The sequence below is a fragment of the Oncorhynchus mykiss genome, chromosome 2 (assembly GCF_013265735.2).
Source record: "Oncorhynchus mykiss isolate Arlee chromosome 2, USDA_OmykA_1.1, whole genome shotgun sequence".
NCBI classification, from domain to species: Eukaryota; Metazoa; Chordata; class Actinopteri; order Salmoniformes; family Salmonidae; genus Oncorhynchus; species Oncorhynchus mykiss.
The window spans coordinates 40228530-40250588 of record NC_048566.1 but is presented as its reverse complement, the minus strand read 5'-3'; the positions used below and the strand labels follow the sequence as shown (position 1 = coordinate 40250588).

Genomic DNA, 22059 nt, shown 5'->3' with positions numbered 1-22059 from the left:
TATTTATGTAAACTGATGTGGCTCATACAATGAAATGTATTTTTTGTAATGTTGAGTTTAAAAAAAGACCAAGTCATATCAAGCCATATTTGATATATTAACAAACAGCTTAATCACATTTTTTTGCACCAATTTGTGAATTAGCATGGACAAGTTGCAGTATGAGATATCCCCAAGGTATGTTTGAGCAAAACACTCACTTGGTAACACCTCTATCTGTAAAACCTGTAAGCGAAATCGGTACACTGATCCAATTAACCCCCTTGAGTCGATTGACACACCTGTGCGTCAATCTAAGTTAAGTTAATTCAATAAATAAAAATCCCCATCAAAATCCTTCTATTTGGTAGTGTCTGAACACAAACTAATGGGACCTCACTGTGGAAAGGGGAGATTCTAACGAACACGATGGTGTTCTCCGTTTTGCTCTAGGACCCCCACAATTGTCATGGGATACATCTGGTAACCTGTACAGATTTTTTTTAACTAATGGAAATATATATATATATATATATATATATATATATACATACATACATACATACATACATACATACATACATACATACATACATACATACATACATACATACATACATACATACATACATACATACATACATACATACATACATACATACATACACTTCCATTCATTTTTGAAAAGATATACACTTAAACAACACAATGTAACTCCAAGTCAATCACACTTCTGTGAAATCAAACTGTCCACTGAGGAAGCAACACTGATTGACAATACATTTCACATGCTGTTGTGCAAATGGAATAGACAACAGGTGGAAATTACAGGCAATTAGCAAGACACCCCCAATAAAGGAGTGGTTCTGCAGGTGGCGACCACCTGCAGGTGGCGACTTCTCAGTTCCTATGCTTCCTGGCTGATGTTTTGGTCACTTTTGAATGCTGGTGGTGCTTTCATTCTAGTGGTAGCATGAGACTGAGTCTACAACCCACACAAGTGGCTCAGGTAGTGCAGCTCATCCAGGATGGCACATCAATGCGAGCTGTGGCAAGAAGGTTTGCTGTGTCTGTCAGCGTAGTGTCCAGAGCATGGAGGCGTACCAGGAGACAGGCCAGTACATCAGGAGACGTGGAGGAGGCCGTAGGAGGGCAACAACCCAGCAGCAGGACCGCTACCTTCGCCTTTGTGCATGGAGGAGCAGGAGGAGCACTGCCAGAGCCCTGCAAAATGACCTCCAGCAGGCCACAAATGTGCATGTGTCTGCTCAAACGGTCAGAAACCATGAGGGTGGTATGAGGGCCCGACGTCCACAGGTGGGGGTTGTGCTTACAGCCCAACACCGTGCAGGACGTTTGGCATTTGCCAGAGAACACCAAGATTGACGAATTCGCCACTGGCGCCCTCTGCTCTTCACAGATGAAAGCAGGTTCACACTGAGCACGTGACAAATGTGACAGAGTCTGGAGACGCCGTAGAGAACATTCTGCTGCCTGCAACATCCTCCAGCATGACCGGTTTGGCGGTGTGTCAGTCATGGTGTGGGGTGGCATTTCTTTGGGGGGCCGCACAGCCCTCCATGTGCTCGCCAGAGGTAGCCTGACTGCCATTAGATACCGAGATGAGATCCTCAGACCCCTTGTGAGACCATATGCTGGTGCGGTTGTCCCTGGGTTCCTCCTAATGCAAGACAATGCTAGACCTCATGTGGCTGGAGTGTGTCAGCAGTTCCTGCAAGAGGAAGACATTGATGACATTGACATTGATGCTATGGACTGGCCCGCCCGTTCCCCAGACCTGAATCCAATTGAGCACATCTGGGACATCATGTCTCGCTCCATCCACCAACGCCATGTTGCACCACAGACTGTCCAGGAGTTGGTGGATGCTTTTGTCCAGGTCTGGGAGGAGATCCCTCAGGAGACCATCCGCCACCTCATCAGGAGCATGCCCAGGCGTTGTAGGGAGGTCATACAGGAACGTGGAGGCCACACACACTACTGAGCCTCATTTTGACTTGTTTTAAGGACATTACATCAAAGTTGGATCAGCCTGTAGTGTGGTTTTCTACTTTAATTTTGAGTGTCACTCCAAATCCAGACCTCCATGGGTTGATACATTTTATTTACATTGATAATTTTTGCGTGATTTTTGTTGTCAGCACATTCAACTATGTAAAGAAAAAAGTATTTAATAAGAATATTTCATTCATTCAGATCTAGGATGTGTTATTTTAGTGTTCCCTTTATTTTTTTGAGCAGTGTGTAAAGAAATATACTTCTCTTCGTTAAAAAAAAAAATCCGTACCGGTTACCTTCAGATGCATTCAGATGTTCTTTGTTTCTGGCCATTTTGAGCCTGTATTCAAACCCACAAATGCTGCCGCTCCAGATACTCATCTAGTCTAAAGAAGACCAGTTTTATTGCTTCTTTAATCAGCACAGCAGTTTTAAGCTGTGCTAGCATAATTGCAAAAGGGTTTTCTAATTATTAATTTGACTTTTAAAATGATCAACTTGGATTAGCTAACACAACGTGCCATTGGAACACAAGAGTGATGGTTGCTGATAATGGGCCTCTGTACACCTATGTAGATATTCCATTAAAAAAATCTGCCATTTTCAGCTACAATAGTTATTTACAACAATAACAATGTCTCCACTGTATTTCAGATCAATTTGATGTTACTTTAATGGACAATTTTTTTTGCTTTTGTTTAAAAAAAACAAGGACATTTCTAAGTGACCCCAAACTTTTGAATGATAGTGTATACACAGTACCATTCAAAAGTTGACACACCTACTCATTCAAGGGTTTTTCTTTAGTTTTACTATTTTCTACATTGTAGAATAGTGAAGACATCAAAACTATGAAATAACATATGGAATCATGTAGTAACCAAAAAAGTGTTCAACAAATCAAAATATATGTTATATCTGAAATTCTTCAAAGTAGCCACCCTTTGCCTTGATGACAGCTTTGCACACTCCTAGATTTAGGACAGACACTTCAAAACCTTGTTTCTTATGATACATTTTTTGTCTGTCCTTTTTGCCATTCATGAATATGTTACTCAATGCTTTTCTATGGGCTTTAGTAGTGAAGAACAAAATATAGATTTTTTTCAAATCATTTTTTTTTATAAAATAAAAATATATACCCAAAGGTATATAGAGGTCCTAAAATTGAAAAATGTAATTTGACCATCTTAAAACAATTCCATATGTCAGCTTAGCACCCCCTCCTCCCCCAACGTCTTAGACTTTAAAGAATTAAACATAATGTAAAGAGGAAATGTCATGAAACAAGAAGAAATGAAGCAATTAGACGAAAGCCCACAGTACATGTTCATCTAAAGCCGAATAATGGTGCGTTGTGCTCATTGTCACCGACTGGATTTGCTCCTTTTCTGTTTAAATGTGCCAGTGATCCAGGACAGTGGTGGTCGGAGAGGAAACTAACTAGTGTATTCTCTGGGCATACTGTGAAATGTAGGCTGCGTTAGCTCACGTTCACACAGCTCACGGCTGTTTTGACGAGGAGATGGCAATGCAATTGCCCTTCCCCATTAGAGACAAAGTCCCTGTATTCACGCCCGCATGCATGCACACACACACACACTGTGGATTGATCAATAGCAACCTGTTGATGCCGTATCTGCCTGTTCTGTGCTGTTACCTAACACCTTTTACCTGAGAGAGGAGAGATCATAGGCTAGAAACCCCATGGGAGAGAGAAATGGAGAGTAAAAGACAGTGGGAGAGAGAGAAAGTGAGAAAGTAGAAGAGTAAAATACTGAATGAAAGAGAGTCAGAGAGAGAGAGAATGCTCTGAGTGAGATGTTTTTGGCCAGTAAACAGATTAGTGCGAAAAGCATTGGGGGGTGTTGACGGAACAGAGTTGAGGTTCCATCAACGCTGGTAGTGGTGCCAGCCTCACTGGGACTAGATCAGCTTACGATGTAAACCTCAACACTGATTCTAAACAAGAACAGGAAGTGTAACCCAGCAAAGTGGATTTTGTTTTGCATGAGTGCATGCTGAAATAGTGAAGATTGGCACTACCACTGACACATTTTTCTAGATTTTTGTCCTGGGTAAAAGTTGATATCACATACACGCTTAGGGGGAAAAAAGTTCCAGAAGGGTTCTATCACTGTCCCCATAGGAGAACCATTTTTGGTTCCAAGTATAACCCTTTTTGGTTCCAGGTAGAACCCTCTGTGGGAAAGGTTCTACATGGAACCCAAAAGTGTTGTACCTCAAACCAAAAAGGGTTCTTCATAGGGTTCCTCTAAGAGTGTACACAGGTTTGGTTGAACTGTTATTTCTGACATACACATGATTCCCCATTTGGATTGAGCAGTTGTAGGAAGTGAAGGTCACAGAGGTCATGCAAGGGGCTTGGGGTTTCAAGGACAGAGCCGAAAAATAAGGGGTTTAGTTGTAGCGTCTGTAGCATCTCCTCTATCTGCCGCTGAAAAATCTCCAGAGGACGGCCTGACCATGAATGCCTGATAAGTCTGAAGACAGAGGGTCATTCTACCCGGGGCCTGTGGGTGGAGGTCCTTGAGCCATGATGAATGCTGTGGCAGAGTGGGCAGTGGCAGTTTTTTTACTCCTGGGTGGGAGGTCTGGTCAAGGGCCACATAACTGCGCTGCTTCTTAGAGGAATACTTCCCGTGCCTGGGTCCCACCACTGTAGGTGGATCCTTGCTGGCTCCTTGTTGTTGTTCCAGACGCTGGTCCACCAGAAGGCCAAACGTCCTCTGCTCTACAGGGGCCTTGAGGAGAGCGATTTGAGAAAGGGAGAGAGCCAAGGCCCACTCGCTGCATTCCTCTTCTCCTCGTCTTATCTGTTTGTCAAGAGTTTGTCACTGTGGGTTGTCGCTTCTCCTTCTCCTCATCTCTCTCTCGGCACTACAGAGCTTCTTTTTATGGAACGGTCATAGCTTGGTAAATAAACATCTTTAAAGTACATTCTAAGAAAAAAAGGGTTCCAAAAGGGTTCAGCGGCCGTCCCCAAAGGAGAACACTTTTTGGTTCCAGGTAGAACCCTCTGTGGAAAGGGTTCTACATGGAACCAAATGGGATTCATTAAGGCTTCTCCTACTTTAAAGGGTTCTCCTATGGAGACAGCCGAATAACCCTTTTTGGTTTTAGACAGCACCTTTTTTCTAAGAGTGGAGATCATTAACGGGCCTGATTGAAGTGGTCCGTCTCCCCAGCGAATATGTGCTGTATCATGATGAGTGGCTGTGTGCTTTTCATCCATTCACCAAGGCCTATCATCTGCCTCCAGCCAGGCCCTGTGCCTGCCTCAGCCTGCCCTGTGACGAACACGTTGCCGTGAGAGCCTCATTAAATGATCTCATCGTAAAAGCACATGAATAATACGAAATTGATGAGAGGGACCAAGAGATCAAGAAAAGTGAGCGCAGTGTGCTACATTGCAAACCCTGAAGCAGCTCTGTAGAGACCCTTCTACCTCCTACCCCCTCCTCAGTGTCATGCATCAGCCCGCACATTCATTTCCCCGAATGTTGTTGACAAGCACCAGAGTTTTATCATCCCCCACTATCTCTGCTACTGCATCTTTGTTTGGGGTAGAGGGGTAAGCATGATTTTGTTCATGTAATAAAGGAGCACACTGGGGATAAATCGCCTCTTTCTCTCTTTCGATCCCTGTATCTCACTTTTTCATCTCTTTTTTTCCCCAAAGATGACGCAAATGTTTATTTGCTTTGGACCTGCTTCTGCCTGATTTTCTTCGACATTCCAGTACCACTTCATTAGGGCTTAAAATATACCGTATATTATGTATAAAGTGGGGCCGACGTTTCTGACACAACTCAGTGTCTCACAGCAATATAGGGAGCGTTAATGAAATGCAATCGTCCACAGTTTTTAAAGGGCGTCGTAGCCGTGCTCCACGCTCCTCTGAGCATATGACTAACAGCATTTCCTAGTAGAATATGGAGTTATATTAAGCTCCGTTATCTATGGAGGGAGCAGTGCGCTTAACTTATTTGGCAGGGAGAGTGTGTGAGGGAGACTATTTAATCAGCATTTAGCCCTGTTGATTGAAAGACTGATGATATGTGATTAAAGTGGAGACGGTGGCCCGGTGCAGACGTATTCTGAGTGCATCTGCAAGTAGTGGCTGAGCCTAATGGAGACAGTCCTGTTCAGGTCTCGGTCACAGTATTGCTGTCAGGGAACCAAAGACAAAGCATTAAAGGGGTATTCCACTTCAAAATCAAAGTCAGTCAGGTGTTTTTAGACCTTTTTTTTTAAAGCAGTCTAATGTCAAGATGACTATCTTTATAAACTTTATTCATAACTATATTTTCTAACAATGCACACGTGGAATATATGGGCAATGCAAAACTATACAATTGTACATTTGTTGGTGTTTAATTTTCAGAGGTGTTTCAATGTCAAAACACTCTGGGTTGTGCACACACAGAGGTATACAGTTCCTTTCCCAGAGTCCCAAAGAGAGGGAGAAGGAAAGGGGGTTAGACAGATTATTCAGTGTTTTTGTGTTTGCCAAGCATACAAGATGCAAAGTGACTTGTCATACTGTAAGTGCAGTGGAAAGTGCTAATCAGAACAAGGCTATTTGATGGCAGTTGATGATGGAGGTGATGGTGTGAGATGACTCTGTAACATAACAGGGCCACTGCCGGGAGGAAATAAGTCTGAACAGTTTGCTCATATTGTGGAGCTGCTGGAGCACCGGAGCACAGGCACGGCTTTCATCATTTTCTAACATCAAATCACTGTGTCTTTTATAGCACCGTCACAACGGCACACACCTCAATCACATCTACTGGGAAAATATCTCTCTCCCTCATCCTCTCTCTCATTCTATCTCTCCCTCCTTTTCATACTATTTCCATGTATCCCTCTCCCTCTTTTTTTCTCTCCATTGTCTCTCTCTTTCTCCTAATCTGTCTTTTCTCTTTCCTGCTCTTCTGGTCTCTCATATCTCATGTTGTGAGGTGTAGGGTCACAATTACAGTTGCCTTTCACCACGGTGAGAAGGGATGTTTGGTTCTGTGATTTAGTTCACTGGGAAAGTATCAATGTCTTAGTGACTCCTAGAGAAATAAGAAATAATGTGCTGGTGGCATCCTGGTTCCCCAATGGGCTTTGAGCTTCGCTTGAGACCAGCTTCCCTTCACAATCATATCTAAGAGCAATTTGCTTTAATAAGTAAATAGCTTCCGCTACAGAAAACCTGCTTTCATCTTAGATATTTAATTTCAGTGTCGCCCGTTCAAGTGCCTGTGATTTTTGTCGTTGTAACAGTTTCAGCTTATGTGCTTTAATTGTACTCAGATCCATGATGGCCCTTTGGAAGATCGCTGATCCGGAATGTAATGCGTCTCTTTGATCATAGAATCGGAACATCTGTCAGTAGATCCAGAACTTTGGTTCTCCAAGTTTTAGTTTTTTAAATTCTAAATGCAGTGATATTCTTCCATCTGAACGCCTTGTTGATCCATTTTGAGTTACTGGGGCGGCAGGTAGCTTAGTGGTTAGAGCGTTGGGTCAGTAACTGAAAGGTTGCTGGATCGAATCCCTGAGCTGACAAGGAAAAATCTATCATTCTGCCCCCTGAACAAGGCAGTTAACCCACTGTTCCCTGGTAGGTCGTCATTGTAAATAAGAATTTGTTCGTAGCTGACTTGCCTAGTTAAAGGTTAATTATAAAAAATAAATAGTGTTGAGGTCTTTCTCATACCCAATGATCTGCTCAAACTGGATCAAACCAACGCCTGCCTTGCAGTTGCTCAGGCATCAGATAAGTGTCACTGTGAATCGGGTTGAAAATCCATACTTATAGGAGTTATTTTAGTGACACTGGCCTCTTTGTCCCACATAAACAACTATGCGGCTCTGACAATAGACCACTGTTGAGGAAATATTAGCATGCAGATTCCACTGTTGTTTTTTTCTTCACCATTTCGTCCAGTATAGTGTTTGCATTGTTCTTCAGGGAGCGCTGCACTCCATGCCCTGTGCTCCGGGAGCTAGCTAGCATGGTGGCTTCTGTCAGAGGGGATACGTCACAGTTAATGCCGTAGATCTCAGCATCACCCTAATGGCCATAGTGTCCGTTTGCACATGTGGAAAGCAAATGGAGAAAGTTGTGAATTAGCGTGTCAGCATTGGACATTAAATGACAAATGACTGACCTAGGGATATGAGTACCACCCTGCATCCCACTGCTGGCCAGAAGCTAGGCAGGGTTGTTCCTGGTCGGTCCCATGAATGGGAGACCAGATGCTGCTGGAAGTGGTGTTGGAGGGCCAGTAGGAGGCACTCCTTTCTCTGGTCTAAAAAAATATATTTCCCATTGCACCAGGGCAGTGATTGGGGACATTGCCCTGTGTAGGGGGCCGTCTTTCGAGTGGGATGTTAACCGCGGTGTCCTGACTAAATTCCCAATCTGGCCCTCATACCATCGTGGCCACCTAATCATCCCAAGCCTCCAGTTGGCTCATTCATCCCCCTTCCTCTCCCCTGTAACTATTCCCCAGTCATTGCTGGAAATGAGAATATGTTCTCAGTCAACATACCTGGTAAAATGATTCCCGTACTAGTACAGGAATGTGGAAAGTATGCCATTATCATTCCAAGAGAGCTATTGTGCTTGTGGTGGGGGTTTAGGGGATGATATGTGTGAGCTGTGTTACTTTTATACAGTATTATAACTGTAAGGAACTTTTGCCATGGACTGAGGAGGAGACGTTGTGAAACCGTTTTGATAGTCGGTAATGACCCTTGCTAACCATGTATGGTTTTCCCAGTTGCAGTAATCTCCTAGCTATGTATTTGATCTGTGTTCTAGATCTATTACAGGGCATGTCACTCAGGATCCCTTCTCTGTTGAGTTTCTCTGGCAGAAAGGGCAGGGTCTTGTCAAAGGGATTCATTGTGCAGGGCCCTTGTGCGCCATGCAGGCCCATGGTCCAATAGATAACCCTTGTTTGTTTCTGCGCAGGCCTGGATGAGGCAGATGTGAACCCGAACAATGGCTGCCCCTCTGAGAAGGCGGCGGCGGTGACTGACTCCACGGGCACTGAGGGGCCCAGCAGCTCCTGGAACGAGACCAGCACAGCTGATGCTGACGATAGTGCCGTGCCACGCCCCCACCTGGTCCGCCTCTTCTCCCGAGATGCCCCGGGCCGCGAGGACAACACCTTCAAAGACCGCCCTTCTGAATCAGATGAGCTACAGACCATCCAAGAGCACAGCGGAGCGGGATCAGAGTGCGGTTCAGAGGATCAGGATCTAGACTAAGTTTGTTTCTTTGCTCTCCTTTCTCTCTCTTAATACCCCCTTCGCTCTTACCTGAGAGACAGAACCCCACTTACAGAGATACTAGCTGCACTACCCAACCCAAACCACTGACATGGCAACTGCAAGCTCCTCTGGACTGTCTAGCCTGGGAAGGAAAAAGAAGGCCCCTGGCCTTATGGATCAAATTGGGAACTTCTTTGGAGGGGACAAGAAGAGGAAGAGCAAGGTGAGGAAAGGAGAGAGTTTGATTTGTTAGAAAAATACACCTCTAATGTACCATGGTTCATTTTTGTGTTCAGCCTTAGGTTGAGTGAGTGACTGTCTGATTTGTGGTTTTGGCAGATTGTGAGCTGCAAGAAATGTGTCAAGTTTTTGTTTCAATTTGCTACGATTTTACGTCTTTAAGAAAATAAAAATCATGTGATCTACCAAAGTTTAAGACATTCACCTGAAATGTGCTTATTTGCGATTTAATGGCATTGAAAACTTCATTTAGACACTGGATAACTGATATGGGTGTGGTTTGAGATTGGTGTAGTCTTTAGAATAATTGTTTTGTAATTGTTATTTTATCGTGGTACTATCATTAAAATTGTACATTTTATTTCAGTTAGCGCTTCCAAGCATCTGCGGTACTTATATGGTCATAAATATATCTAAAACTGGAGCCATTTTAAAGTTGTGTATCAGGTATTTTTAAGAGAGAATAATGATTCTGCTGATTTCATGGGGAAATTTGAATAAATGTCAGCACCCTTACTAAGATGTATTTTGGGAGAGACTGTTATGATTGTTAGGCTACCAATTTTCCTGATTTATTAGCTGTTTGCCATTTTAACTGTGGATGGTCCATGGTGGAGAACTATAACCTAAATGCCTTGCATGGACCTCCATCGGGTGTCTTCGACTAGGATTCTCTCACTCCTTCTTTACAAAGACAACTCTAGATCATAATATTGCACATAATCCAACATAAATAATATAATATACCATAGAATAGGAAAAAACATTTATCTACGCTAAACCTTATCCTATATGGGTTTGTGTAGAATTCAAGATGCTGCGTTGTGTAGTTGGAGAGCAGGTTCAGATAATATATGTAATTTAGCAGACGCTTTCATCCAAAGCGATTTACTCTGTCATGCGTGCATACATTTTAAGTATGGGTGGTCCCGGGAGTTGAACCCACTATCCTGCCGTAGCAAGCACCACCTGGACCCAGATGTGTGTGGATAACTGTTGCGGTACAGTGGGAATAATTGTGCCCACATTGCCTTGTTTGTCTCGCTCTCTTTCTCTCTCTCTCTGTGATGTGCTAATGCTAAATCCCAAAGCCTCTCCTTGAGCTGGTGACAAGGGATGTACTGTAGATATCAATTGATATAACAACCCAGTGCACATTTCAGTCAGCTTGCCACTGTTTGTGTATCAGTTGTCAACTGTGGAAGCAGAGGAAAGTCTAACACACAACTTACTGTATATTACTACAGTTATGTGTTGACGTTGGTACAGTGTATTGAAGAGAGAGTCCAATGCTGTTATGTTTTCCAGCTCTGTTTTAGTCCACTCTGGGGATTTGGAGTTAGTTCCTCATTGGTTCAGAGAGGAGAATGGTAGTTTCAGATGATCATCCAATAGGTTGCAGAATGTGGTCTGACAGTCGAGCCTTATAACAACTTCAGAGAGGACAAAAATCTTATGACTTTTGCATATAATTAAATCCCAGCTCAAAGTAATTTTTTAGAAGTTTTTTTTTTTCAGTTTCAGAATGATTTGGTTGTGGGAATTGTAGATCAGATTATTTCGCATTTTAAACAACATTGAAATGTACTGCTGAAAATGTCAGTGTTTTTGCCTGTCAAAATTGAATGAACAGAATTATTGTAAAAAGAGGCAGTATTAGCTTTTTTAAAAAAACATCTATTTGTTTGAATGTCATTGTCACCGCTCTGCTCTTTCAGGAAATCGTTTTCTACATCAGAGCAGTTCGTTTATGATTAAAAGAAACATGGAAAATATTTTTTACCAAGGGGGTTGCCTTCAGATTTGTGATAAGTGTTTTTAATTTCAAATATATGATACCTAACTCTCTGTTGCCTCAAGCATCATTTTTTTTTTCCTGCACTGATCAAAGTTTGAAAAAGGATTAAGCAAGTTAAACATTTTTATTTATTCTTAAAGGTCCAATGTAGCCGTTTAAAAAAAAATCTAATATCAAATAATTTCTGGGTAACAATCGAGTACCTTTACTGTGATTGATTGTATTCATTTAAAAGGGTAAAAGGAAACAAAAAGAGCAAAGAGTAATTTCTCAAGCAAGAATTTAGCTAAGACTGTGTGGGAGTGGTTTGAGTGGGGTGGAGCAAACTAGCTGTTATTGGCAGAGGTTTGGAATGCTCTTTCTTATTGGTCTATTAACTAATTGCGGTCAATTAGTAATTAGTAAGTCTGGTAATCCCACCAAAACAGGCTTAAATTTCAGGCTGTCATTTCAAACAGCTTTTAAACTAAAAGGGAATTGTCATAATTTTCACAATTTCACAGTATTATTCCAAACTCATGTGGAAATATACACTGAGTGTACAAAACATTAGGAACACATCCTTTGGGGGGTGGACTATTCTTGATACACACGGGAAGCTGTTGAACGTGAAAAACCCATTACAGTTCCTGACATACTCAAACCGGTGTGCCTAGGCACCTACTTCCATATCCCGTTCAAATGCATTTCAATTTGTCTTGTCCATTCACCCTCTGAATGGCACACAATACTACAATCCACGTCTCAAGGCTTTAAAATCCTTCTTTAACCTGTCTCCTCCCCTTCAAGTGACACAAATAAGAGCAGGTGTTCCTAATGTTTTGTACACTCCGTGTATATAAAACACAGGGACATCACATTTTTGACTGCACTGGGAATGACATTTTATAAAAAATAGTTTATCACAAAACATCAAATAGGTCTGACGTTTTCAATGCATATTTTCCATAGAAACTCAGCATTAGTGGCCATGTCCATTACAGTGTTGAAAGAATGACATGTATCTGTATCAAATGTCGCTGTGTACTCTTGAGTATGTTCGAGTCATACATTTATAGTTGCTTTCAACTGGTATGGGAGCCTCATATTCATTATCTCCAGCACCAAACCAGTCTACACATGTAAAAACGGTGTGTTTCTATGATCTGTGGTTTAAAAAAAATAAGACGATAGGTCCTAAAAATATACAACTCTTCTCATGGTCACAGGGTAGGATTTAAAAAAAAATAAAAGTGATTATCGAAACCTGCAACGAGTCCCCATGTCACCGTGAATCTCATGCTGTTTGAAAATCACTGTTTTTAAAACGTTTGTCATTGGGTAGAACTTATTGACTTTATATTTGTTCCTAAACAACGTTGAAATGAGCGGTTTTTCACATATGTAGACACTGGTAGTGTGCTGGAGATAATGAAAATGAAGTTGAAAAGTGGTAGAATTTTTTTACTGCAGTGGCTAAACCAGGGTCACAGTGTTTGTTGGTAGTCTTAAACACATTTTCTTTGACACAAAAGTATACACCTCACATGGCTATGGTCTTTAAAAAAACAAACCGAAGACATCTGTCCCACGTCAGATATAGAGTTGAAATGTATTACATTTTGAGTTTGCGTCCCAATATTACATTTTATATACATCACTAAAGACTGAAATATAATAAAACTGTTTGACATAGACACACCAGATTTGCCTCGTAATTTTATTAATTATGAAATTCTGAAAATATGGATAACATTCCACCCATGACGCCTCTACTGTAGGTCCTTTGACTGCAGGAAAGGGCTACTGTTATTGACAGATATGAACGATCACTATTGATCCTTTTACAAACTGGAATTTGCTCTTTCTGTTCTTGTCTTGGTTTCACCTTTTTTTTTTTTTGTCTTTTCATGAGTTTATTCTGGTTTGAAACTAGTTCATGGGAATCTGCATGGTGATGTTATATTTTTCTTTAAGGTATCACCAAAAAACGAAGACAAAACTGGTTTAACCTCAGGAACTGAAGCCAATTTGTTACCTGTCAAAGCTGATTGATAATCCCTATTATTCAAAAAGGGGAAGACCTTATGAGACCAAATTGATGGGTAAATGAGTGTCTATGTGCAGTCACCATGGAACTGAAACCCATGACAGGAAAATAAGCTCATTTAAATATGGGGTCTATTGGGTAACTTTGTGAGAACGAGTTTTGCACTCGTCCTTGGACTGAGTACCAATCTGTTTGTGCCATCATGCCAAAAAAATGTTTGCTTGACAAGGAGTGGCATGATAGCAGAAGCAGACTGATACCCGGGCGAACTCAAACCCAGTGTCTTGGCCAAAAGCGTCTTAGAGCTGATCTCCTCTCAGGTTCACTGGTGTCTTTTACTGAGACCTGGTTCAAATACTATTTCAAATACTTCAGCTGCGCTTGATTGTGCTTGCCTGGCGCAATGGAACCAATAGAATAGTCGCCAATGTGCAAAACCTGGCCATCTGGAACTCTTGGCAGACTAAAGCAAATGTTGAAAGTATTTTAAAGTGTTTGAACCCAGGCTTTCCTTTACCCTGTCAGGAACTGTGTGTGTGTGGGAGTATGTTTGATCCCAGGGTGGATCCATGGATCCCATTCGCTGATCTCTTTTGTAATGCTTTGAGATATCCAACCGATGCTTGTATTTCCTGTGAATTGTAATGACCGACATCTGCTCCTGACCTGATCCTGTTCTGAGCTTTTGGATAAATGGTATGATTAAACTCTCTTAACAACACCCACCCTGAGCAGCGTTTTTTGGGGGGGGCTTTTGCATTGTTGTTTTTATTATGTAATATCACTTTTTTAACAACCCTCCTCTGATGCAACAGGCGCAGTCACACCACAGAATGTTTGGAACGAAAGCATAACTGGACACGATCACACTGATTTGAGCGTAGTGGTTATCGCTGATTTTCACATTGTATTATCTCAATCGGCGACGTTGACTGACAATTCCGTTTCGATCCGGTCTAGCTTGAGGAGAAACCTCTCCTGCTGGGATGAGGTGGTCTATGCTAGGAATAGGCTATGGAGAATCTGGCCCAGTTGAAGTGGGAATGGAATGTTCATCGTCAAAACTATTCCCAATTGATTTGTCCTTTCACTTATTGAGTGGATAAGTCCACACTCTGCAGTAACAGCATACTTGTCTAGATGAGGCTGGGAGAAGTGTTGTGTAGACTTAATGGAATTACGACTCCGACTCTTAGCTCAGCTTTTATTAAGTAGCTTAAGGCCATGTAAAAATGATTGTTGTCATGCCAAACAGTCTGGCCTCACCTCGATCTCCATATCTGATCATTCTGTCATTGATGGGCACAGTGAGAAGTTAAGTCGGGTTTGGCATGACAGTGACCGTATGGTTTGGCAAGACGGCGTTAACAAATCTAGGACCGGGTTCATTTGCTGAATTTTTCTTTTGGAAATTCGTCTTTAGTACTGTCTGCCTTTTATAATTTTCAGGTGAATAAAAGTGATATTTCAGTCACAGTTGTATTTGATGCTTTTTTTAATTGAAAGTATTTCTTTGAATTGGTCTTTAATTGAACATCTTGGAAGGTTTATCAAGATCTAGTAAATCAGGATAAAACAACAGTTTTTATTTCTTGTTTTCATTTTGTATTCTGTTTAGCAAAGGGACAAATGACAGCTATTTTCAAAATCAACCTGAATACAAAAATGAAACTCTGTCTCACTTTGTCCATCTCACTTTTTGGAGACCTCCAGTTAAGTATTGTCATTCATAACTGAATATGAATAAGGACTGGAATCACCAATGAGATGCGACTTGTCATTGAATTCATTAGATGTGCCTCATGGTCAAAAATGAAAGAGTCAATCCTTCCTTGTTCTTAATTTTTTTTTTATGTGTATATTTGACAAAATGTAAGACATTCATAGTGATAGCCAGAGTCAAGTTAGTGCAGTCTCATTTGCATTTCTTCTAAAGTGTTCGTACATGAGTGACACAAGGGACAATGGAAAAATAACCTGAACTTCCTCTGAGCCCTACATTTATTTGACATATAGTTGCCGTTTTTATTTATTCAGAGTTGATGAGAACTGAGGAGTGTAGACCATACCTTCTATTAACTTACTTAGACAAGCAGGGTCTTACTAGATGTTCGGTCCAGTACCCTGGTTTTGGATGGTAAGAACCAGTTCAGCTATGGTTTAGTAGATTTGTAGTCCACAACTTTGTCTTACTGTTGTCAGTGTTCGGGAATGACCTAGAGCGCCACTGCTTTCTAATATGACACTTTTGTTGTAAACGGTCAACCCCTTTGAGGTAGTTGTCCAATTCCTGCTAGCTTCTCCTAAATAGTTGGAGAAGTTTCAGCACAGAGACAACTGAAGAGGTTATCTGGCAGAAAGACTGTCCTCCTGAGACTACCAACTGTCAAGTGGATTTCACTCCAAAGGAGTCAGTCGGTGGCTAGTGGATCTGCAACCCGGTGAGTCTTATTAACCAATCGCCGACTTGTCTGTTATGACACTGACGGACATTGATCTTTGTGATCAATCAAGACCCAAGTCAAATGTAAAGCTGTGATTGGATTAAGAAGGAGCATGCACTGTATATGAATAATTGTAACGTATGGTGCGTGGATCTTTCACCAATTGTGGGTAAGACCTATTCATTTGACAGTGGGCGGTTTGTGATTTGTGTGTGTCCACAATGATTCACACACTGTCTCGATAGGATGTAGTGATCACTATGTGGCCCTCCTATCCTCCTGCTCCTTCATAAATAATACATTATTACAATTAATTTATTCTGGAATAAATTATTGACCGTGGTCCATTTTTGAAGGAGTCAGCATCTGTCGAGGTTTGACCTGCACCTCTGAGGAGAGAGGTTTAACACTAATTAAATCCTCAGGGAGGTGTCCTATGAGTCCTGAATACTCTCTCGACCTGGGTTTAGGTGACCTTGTTCTTCACTGCAGGAAACTTTTGGTTACACTTTATTTGACACGTCACTATGACATAAACATGAAGGTGTAAATCTGGTGTCAAACCCATTCACGACTGCAGTTATAACGTATGACTGTTGTCATGATAGAGGCTTGCTGGCTTTATGACTGTACTGGCCTAACACCCCTGGATAACAGCCTCTATGTCAGAGGTGAAACGAAGTGTCAAATTAAGTGTTACCGAACTTTCTCTATGCCGGCTGGGCTGCCACGCTAGCAGCTAGCTGAGTTTAGAAATGATGAACGGACGTCCACCGCTATGTAAATCCAATCACGTATGTTGAGGATGAAATGGGCTTTGTAGCTTTATGAAAGTTGTATGACAGTGAGGCATTTTTATTGTTTTTATTTTCCGCTGTGGAACGAGCACAGCTCCTTTGTGAAATCTGAATTGTGGGTAAATAACAATGCACTTCCGTGCCAGGAACACACACTTATCTCTCATACTCTTCAAACATCAAACAGAGAGAGAACATTCCCTGTATCCATTCCTCCCTCCCGACACAATAATCCCCCGCTCGGCTCTATCCTGAAAGGACCCTCCTTGCGTCAGAATGCCGTTGTCCTTTGAACACTCCTCGTGTTGGAAAATCAAAACCGATACTGACAACATCCATTGCAAGATGATTCAGTAAAGGACATATGAAGATCATAACTGAATATTGTGATCCTTCTTTACAAATATATCAAACGGATTCTAAATTCAGAATTTAATCGTTCAATGTCTCTCTCGCTCTAACTTCTCTCGCTCCACTTTCGGACTCAACTTTCTCTTCCTAACTCTCTCTCAGGCTACTCGATCTCTTGAACTGTATTTAAGGGGAACATAAGTGGAAAGTCTGTGTGTAGTACCTAACTTTGATGGGAATATGTGACCTCAAGTCAATGTTCAAAATAAATCATTCCTAATCAACAGCAGGACCGGGTTCTGCAACGGCAATCAGTACTGAACCCCTAGCTGTGCATCCCAAACGACACCCTATTCCCTATACAGTATACTACTTTTGATGGGCCTTGGTCAAAAGTAGCGCACTATATAGGGAATAGGGTGCCATTTGGGACGCAAACCCCAGTTGTCTCCCTTTTGGTGACAGAGCTGCTGGAACACACAAAGAATAACCGTTGAGTCATCCAGTCGCAGCTGTGAGGCAGATCAGTTCTTCACAACAACCACAAGTGGTGAGATTAATTCACCTGTACCAGCTCCAGCACAAACACAATGAGCATTTGGTTTGGTTGAAAACAACTTATTTTCCACGTCTTTTCAACTTCTTTTGCTCATAGGGAACAAACTGACCGACCAACAACCATGCTACCTATTGGCTATTCTACTGAGCTGATCTTCTGTATTCATAAATGTGTTGGATATTATCATCCAATTCCAATAGTTTGATAGGGTTAGAGGACCCGGGGCTAAGAACAAACACATTTTCTATGTTAATGTGTTTATTTCCTGAGGTCATTGTCTGCTTGAGTCTTCATCCATCCAGCCATCTATCCATCCATATATGGGCAGAAAAGACAGTGAATGAAATGCAATTGGAAGCACTAATGAGTGTATTATATTGTGAACGATGTACAGGGGGGAAAGTTTGCCTTCTCATTTTGGTAAAGTTCTTTCATGGGGATAATCGCAGTGATTCAGTGAGCGCCTCAGCCTCTCCAGTCTCTTCACTCGCTGACATGAATGGGGGCATAAAGGTCCCCTCGCTCTCACTCTACAAAATACCACAGAGAGAGAGAGGCACTCATTAGGATGAAATGGGTTTCGCTATATCAAAGGATGTTATTCACAAACATACCCCTAAATAGCCGACTGGGAATAATCAGGGTTATTATTGAGAAAATGACAATGAATCATTGCAGATTCACACCACTTTAATTAAGGTCCCAGTTGTGTGTGTCTAGAAAGTACATGTTAGAGCCTATTGTGAGAGGGGGGAGGGGGGGAGGGGGGAGGGGGGGGGGGGGGGGGGGGGGGGGGTGCTATTTATTCAAGTTCAGGACAATGAGACAGAGCTAATTTTGCATTCATCCCTATCCAATCCTCTAAAGGTTTATTTGTCTGAACTACTTAATTGTATTGATCTCTACTTAACTTCCCCTTCAACAGCATTTAGTGTTGATATTTATCACACTTTGCAAAGATCCAAAACATTTCTTACTGACTTTATTAATTAATTTATAATTCCTTCATCCAGTTAGTTTTTAATCACTTGTTTTCAGTTTGAATGAGTTTTGGACGGGCGTTATCTGTGTACGCCTACGTGAGTCTGCTGTGAATGACTCGGGGGGCTTGTCTCAGGTCCTCTGTGATGTAAGAAGAAGCCGTTCTACAGCCCCAGAAAATATGCTCCAGCATCCCTGGTGTTTGGCAATATGCCACCAGCTGTTTCCAATTCTAACACCTTTCAGGAGCTGGAGAGTGGAGGCAGAGTAGAGCCTGGTCTGGTTCAGGGAGCACACTTTCTTGTTAGGTTGTGTTGGGCTATATGTATTCCCGCTGTGCCTTTATAATGTTCTTCCATCCCTCACTCCTTTCCTTCTTCCATCACTCCCTCCTTTCCTTCCATCACTCCCTCCTTTCCTTCCATCCCTCCCTCCTTTCCTTCCATCCCTCCCTCCTTTCCTCCTTCCATCTCTCCCTCCTTTCCTCCCACCTTTCCTCCTTCCATCCCTCCCTCCTTTCTTTCTTCCCTCCCTCCCTCCTTTCCTTCCATCCCTCCCTCCTTTCCTCCTTCCATCCCTCCCTCCTTTCCTCCTTCCATCCCTCCCTCCTTTCCTCCTTCCATCCCTTCCATCACTCCCTCCTTTCCTCCTTCCATCCCTCCCACCTTTCCTTCTTCCATCCCTTCCTCCATTTCTTCCAGGGTTCCTTCCGTGGCCTGTCCTCCTCTCCTGCCAGACCTGCCAAGGCAGCCCCTAAGGGAGGGGAGAACGCTGTTGTACGCCTCTTCAGAACGATCGTGAGTCACCCCATTTGCATAGTTTGCCTACTATTGTTGATGTTTGACTTGTTGATATGAGGGCGGCAGGTAGTCTACCAGTTAAGAGCAGGTAGCCTAGTGGTTAAGAGCAGGTAGCCTAGTGGTTAAGAGCAGGTAGCCTAGTGGTTAAGAGCAGGTAGCCTAGTGGTATAAATAACTTTAGGCCAGTTAACGAAAGGTCACTGGTTCGAATCCCTGAGCCAACTAGGTGAAAAATCTGTTGATGTGCCCTTGAGCAAGGAACTTAACCCTAATTGATCGTGTAAATCGCTCTGGATAAGAGTGTCTGCTAAATGACTCAAATGTAATTGTGTTTCTAAAGGTCTGTGTCACTCTCTCCCCTCAGGTGTCCCCTGCCCCTCCTAAGTCTAGGGTGAGCCCCATTTACCTTACTCTTTGTCATTATTGTCCAATTGAGGAGTTGGTTGTTTTAGTCTTTGGATGTGATTGTGCATTTGGCTTTGTTAACATATGATGTCACTGAATGTCATGTACTGTATGTCACTGAATCTGTGCTCTCTCTGATGACGCGAGCGTCTGCCTTATTCTGCTATGCTCGACCCTGGATGTGGACTCCTCTTCTTGCTGCCTTTGCTCTGAGTAAGACCTGAGTGTTTAACTTTCCTTCCCTCACCCCTGTGTCTCACCCCTGTCTGTTCCCTGTCTCTGTCTCTTACATGTCCTTGTCCAGTGGACGGCAATGACTGCGAAACTAGGCCTGGTACGTGGTTAAACGCTACAGCTAAAGAAAGCTAAGAGAGAAATCCCAGGCCGTTCCTTAAACAGTATATTCTGTAGCTATTTTAAGGCTTGAGAGCTTGTTCTAATCCAAGCGTACATGCATAACGCCCTCATCAGTTTTTCTCTTTTATTAAATAATGTTTTGAGTGGTTTTGTTTGGCAAGCTCTCTGCCTCCGGCTCAATTGAATATCCAGTTCTTTATTTGCTAAAGTCGTTTTTTCCCTTTTCGGTATGATAACCAGCAACTTAATCCTGCTTTTTCTTATTCGCCCTGCTGAATTTGAAGTCTTGTCCTCTTCTCTTGTGCGTGTGTGTGTGTGTGTGTGTGTGTGTCAGTGGTGGCTGCTGAGGGGAGGACGGCTCATAGTAATGCCTGGAATGGATTCAATGGAATTGTATCAACTGCATGGAAACCCCGTTTGATACCATTCCATTGACTCCTTTCCAGCTATTATTATGAGCCGTCCTCCCCTCAGAAGCCTCCACTGGTGTGTGTGTGTGTGTGTGTATGTTGTGGATGTTATGAGTCACACATAACAGCTAACACTGTGTGGGGGTAAAATAAGTGTGATAAGGGATGAGACCTTTTAAAGCTCTTCTCTGAGGTAAGGGATCTTTAAATAACCCTTTGAAGTGTCCCTCCCCACCTTTAATTCACCCTCATGCATGTTTATTGTGAACAGTTCTCAGTCTATTCCCCCTGTGAGAGTCAGAGCAGCCACCGCTCCGCTGTTACTGAGATTGCATTTTCCCACGTTTGATTTAGAAAGCGAAACGCTTCCACTTTGATTGATGTGCTCCACTGCTTCAACTCCACCGCAAAAAGGAGACACTTTTTGATCTAGGCTGGTTCCAATACTGCATGTAAAATTTCACTCCGTGATGCGCGTCACTGACTCAATAGCCATCTCTTCTATAACCTCGTCACCTGCTGGCTTTCAATTGAGCTCGGGGACGAGGCTATTTGCTTCTGTTGTTTTCACACAACATGGTGTTATCAGAAAACCTGGTTTTGTACTAAACGGCCGTGCAATACTCACGTAAGATATGTACATATGATGTCGCTTTTTAACCTGGAATTAGTCAATCATTTAGATGAACAAAGACAGAGATGCAAAAGCACAGACTGGGCCACCGTGCTAGGTGACAACAACAGTGTCTCCTGGTGTCTTACCTCACTCCTGCTCTTTTCCAGGGGTCTCAGAAGTCAACAGGATCCGCTAAGGCAAAGAAGGCCGGTGCAGGAGACAGCGGAACCCTGTCCAAGATCTTCAAAATGGTAAACTAAAAAAACGAAACCCATTTTTAAGTGACAAAAACGCTCTGATCTGTCTTTGACAGTAACATGAAAAGGGAATATCCCATTATATAATTCCCTTTGTGTGTTATTGAAACTAATTCCAGAATGTGCGCTTGATTAAACAGATGGGATCTCTTTCTCTTTTATTCCTCCCTCCTGTCTCTCTCTCTCTCCTTCTTTCACCTCAGTGATGATACCCAGCACTCAGTGAGTAACAGATGAGTCACGAGCGGCAATATATATGTACTCTTAATTGCTATGAATTTATTCAACGTTGATACGCTAAGGTGACACCTTCCATTGCCTATCATACCACCAGCAGAATAACTGCAGCTTGAGACAGCCTCTAGACAGTGATAATTACAGTGTCTGGCTGATGCTACAGGCTTCATGCATTAAAGAGTGCAGTTTGATGTCAAAGGTAGTGCTATTTTTGGCTTGGATACGGACATGTAGCGCCTAACATAATTGGCTGCTTACTCGCAGACAGTGACCTTGCACCTGTGGGCCTACACCTGGCTGTGTAATGAATGGATTAGAAACAAGCTTTCGGAATAGTAGTCCTGCTTACTCTTAATGGCTGTTCTAGGAGCTGTGCTAACTGCAATGGGATATGCTTAGCAATTACAATTGTGGCATGTGGTAGCTTTGCTTACTTTGCCGATGGCTTACGCGACTGCATAAGGTAAGCCAAGCTATTATG

At 42.4% G+C, this 22059-nt stretch overlaps 1 protein-coding gene across 10 annotated transcripts in view; it reads left to right on the top strand.

Moving 5' to 3' along the window:
* Window positions 1-22059, top strand: part of LOC110489653 (myelin basic protein) — a 73261-nt gene that overhangs the window by 47745 nt on the left and 3457 nt on the right. For 3 of the 10 annotated variants that reach the window (XR_005036685.1, XR_005036689.1, XM_036948285.1), the window contains 6 exons: window positions 8996-9520; window positions 19198-19293; window positions 19661-19687; window positions 20006-20035; window positions 21252-21335; window positions 21545-21563. Coding sequence is in view for 5 of the 10 variants with exons in the window: in XM_036948285.1 (XP_036804180.1) it covers window positions 9407-9520; window positions 19198-19293; window positions 19661-19687; window positions 20006-20035; window positions 21252-21335; window positions 21545-21547 (354 nt within the window). In the remaining 5 variants the exon portion in view is untranslated. The remainder of the gene's footprint in view (window positions 1-8995; window positions 9521-19197; window positions 19294-19660; window positions 19688-20005; window positions 20036-21251; window positions 21336-21544; window positions 21564-22059) is intronic. The other 7 variants (XR_005036686.1, XM_036948297.1, XR_005036688.1 and 4 more) reach the window with 5 other exon arrangements.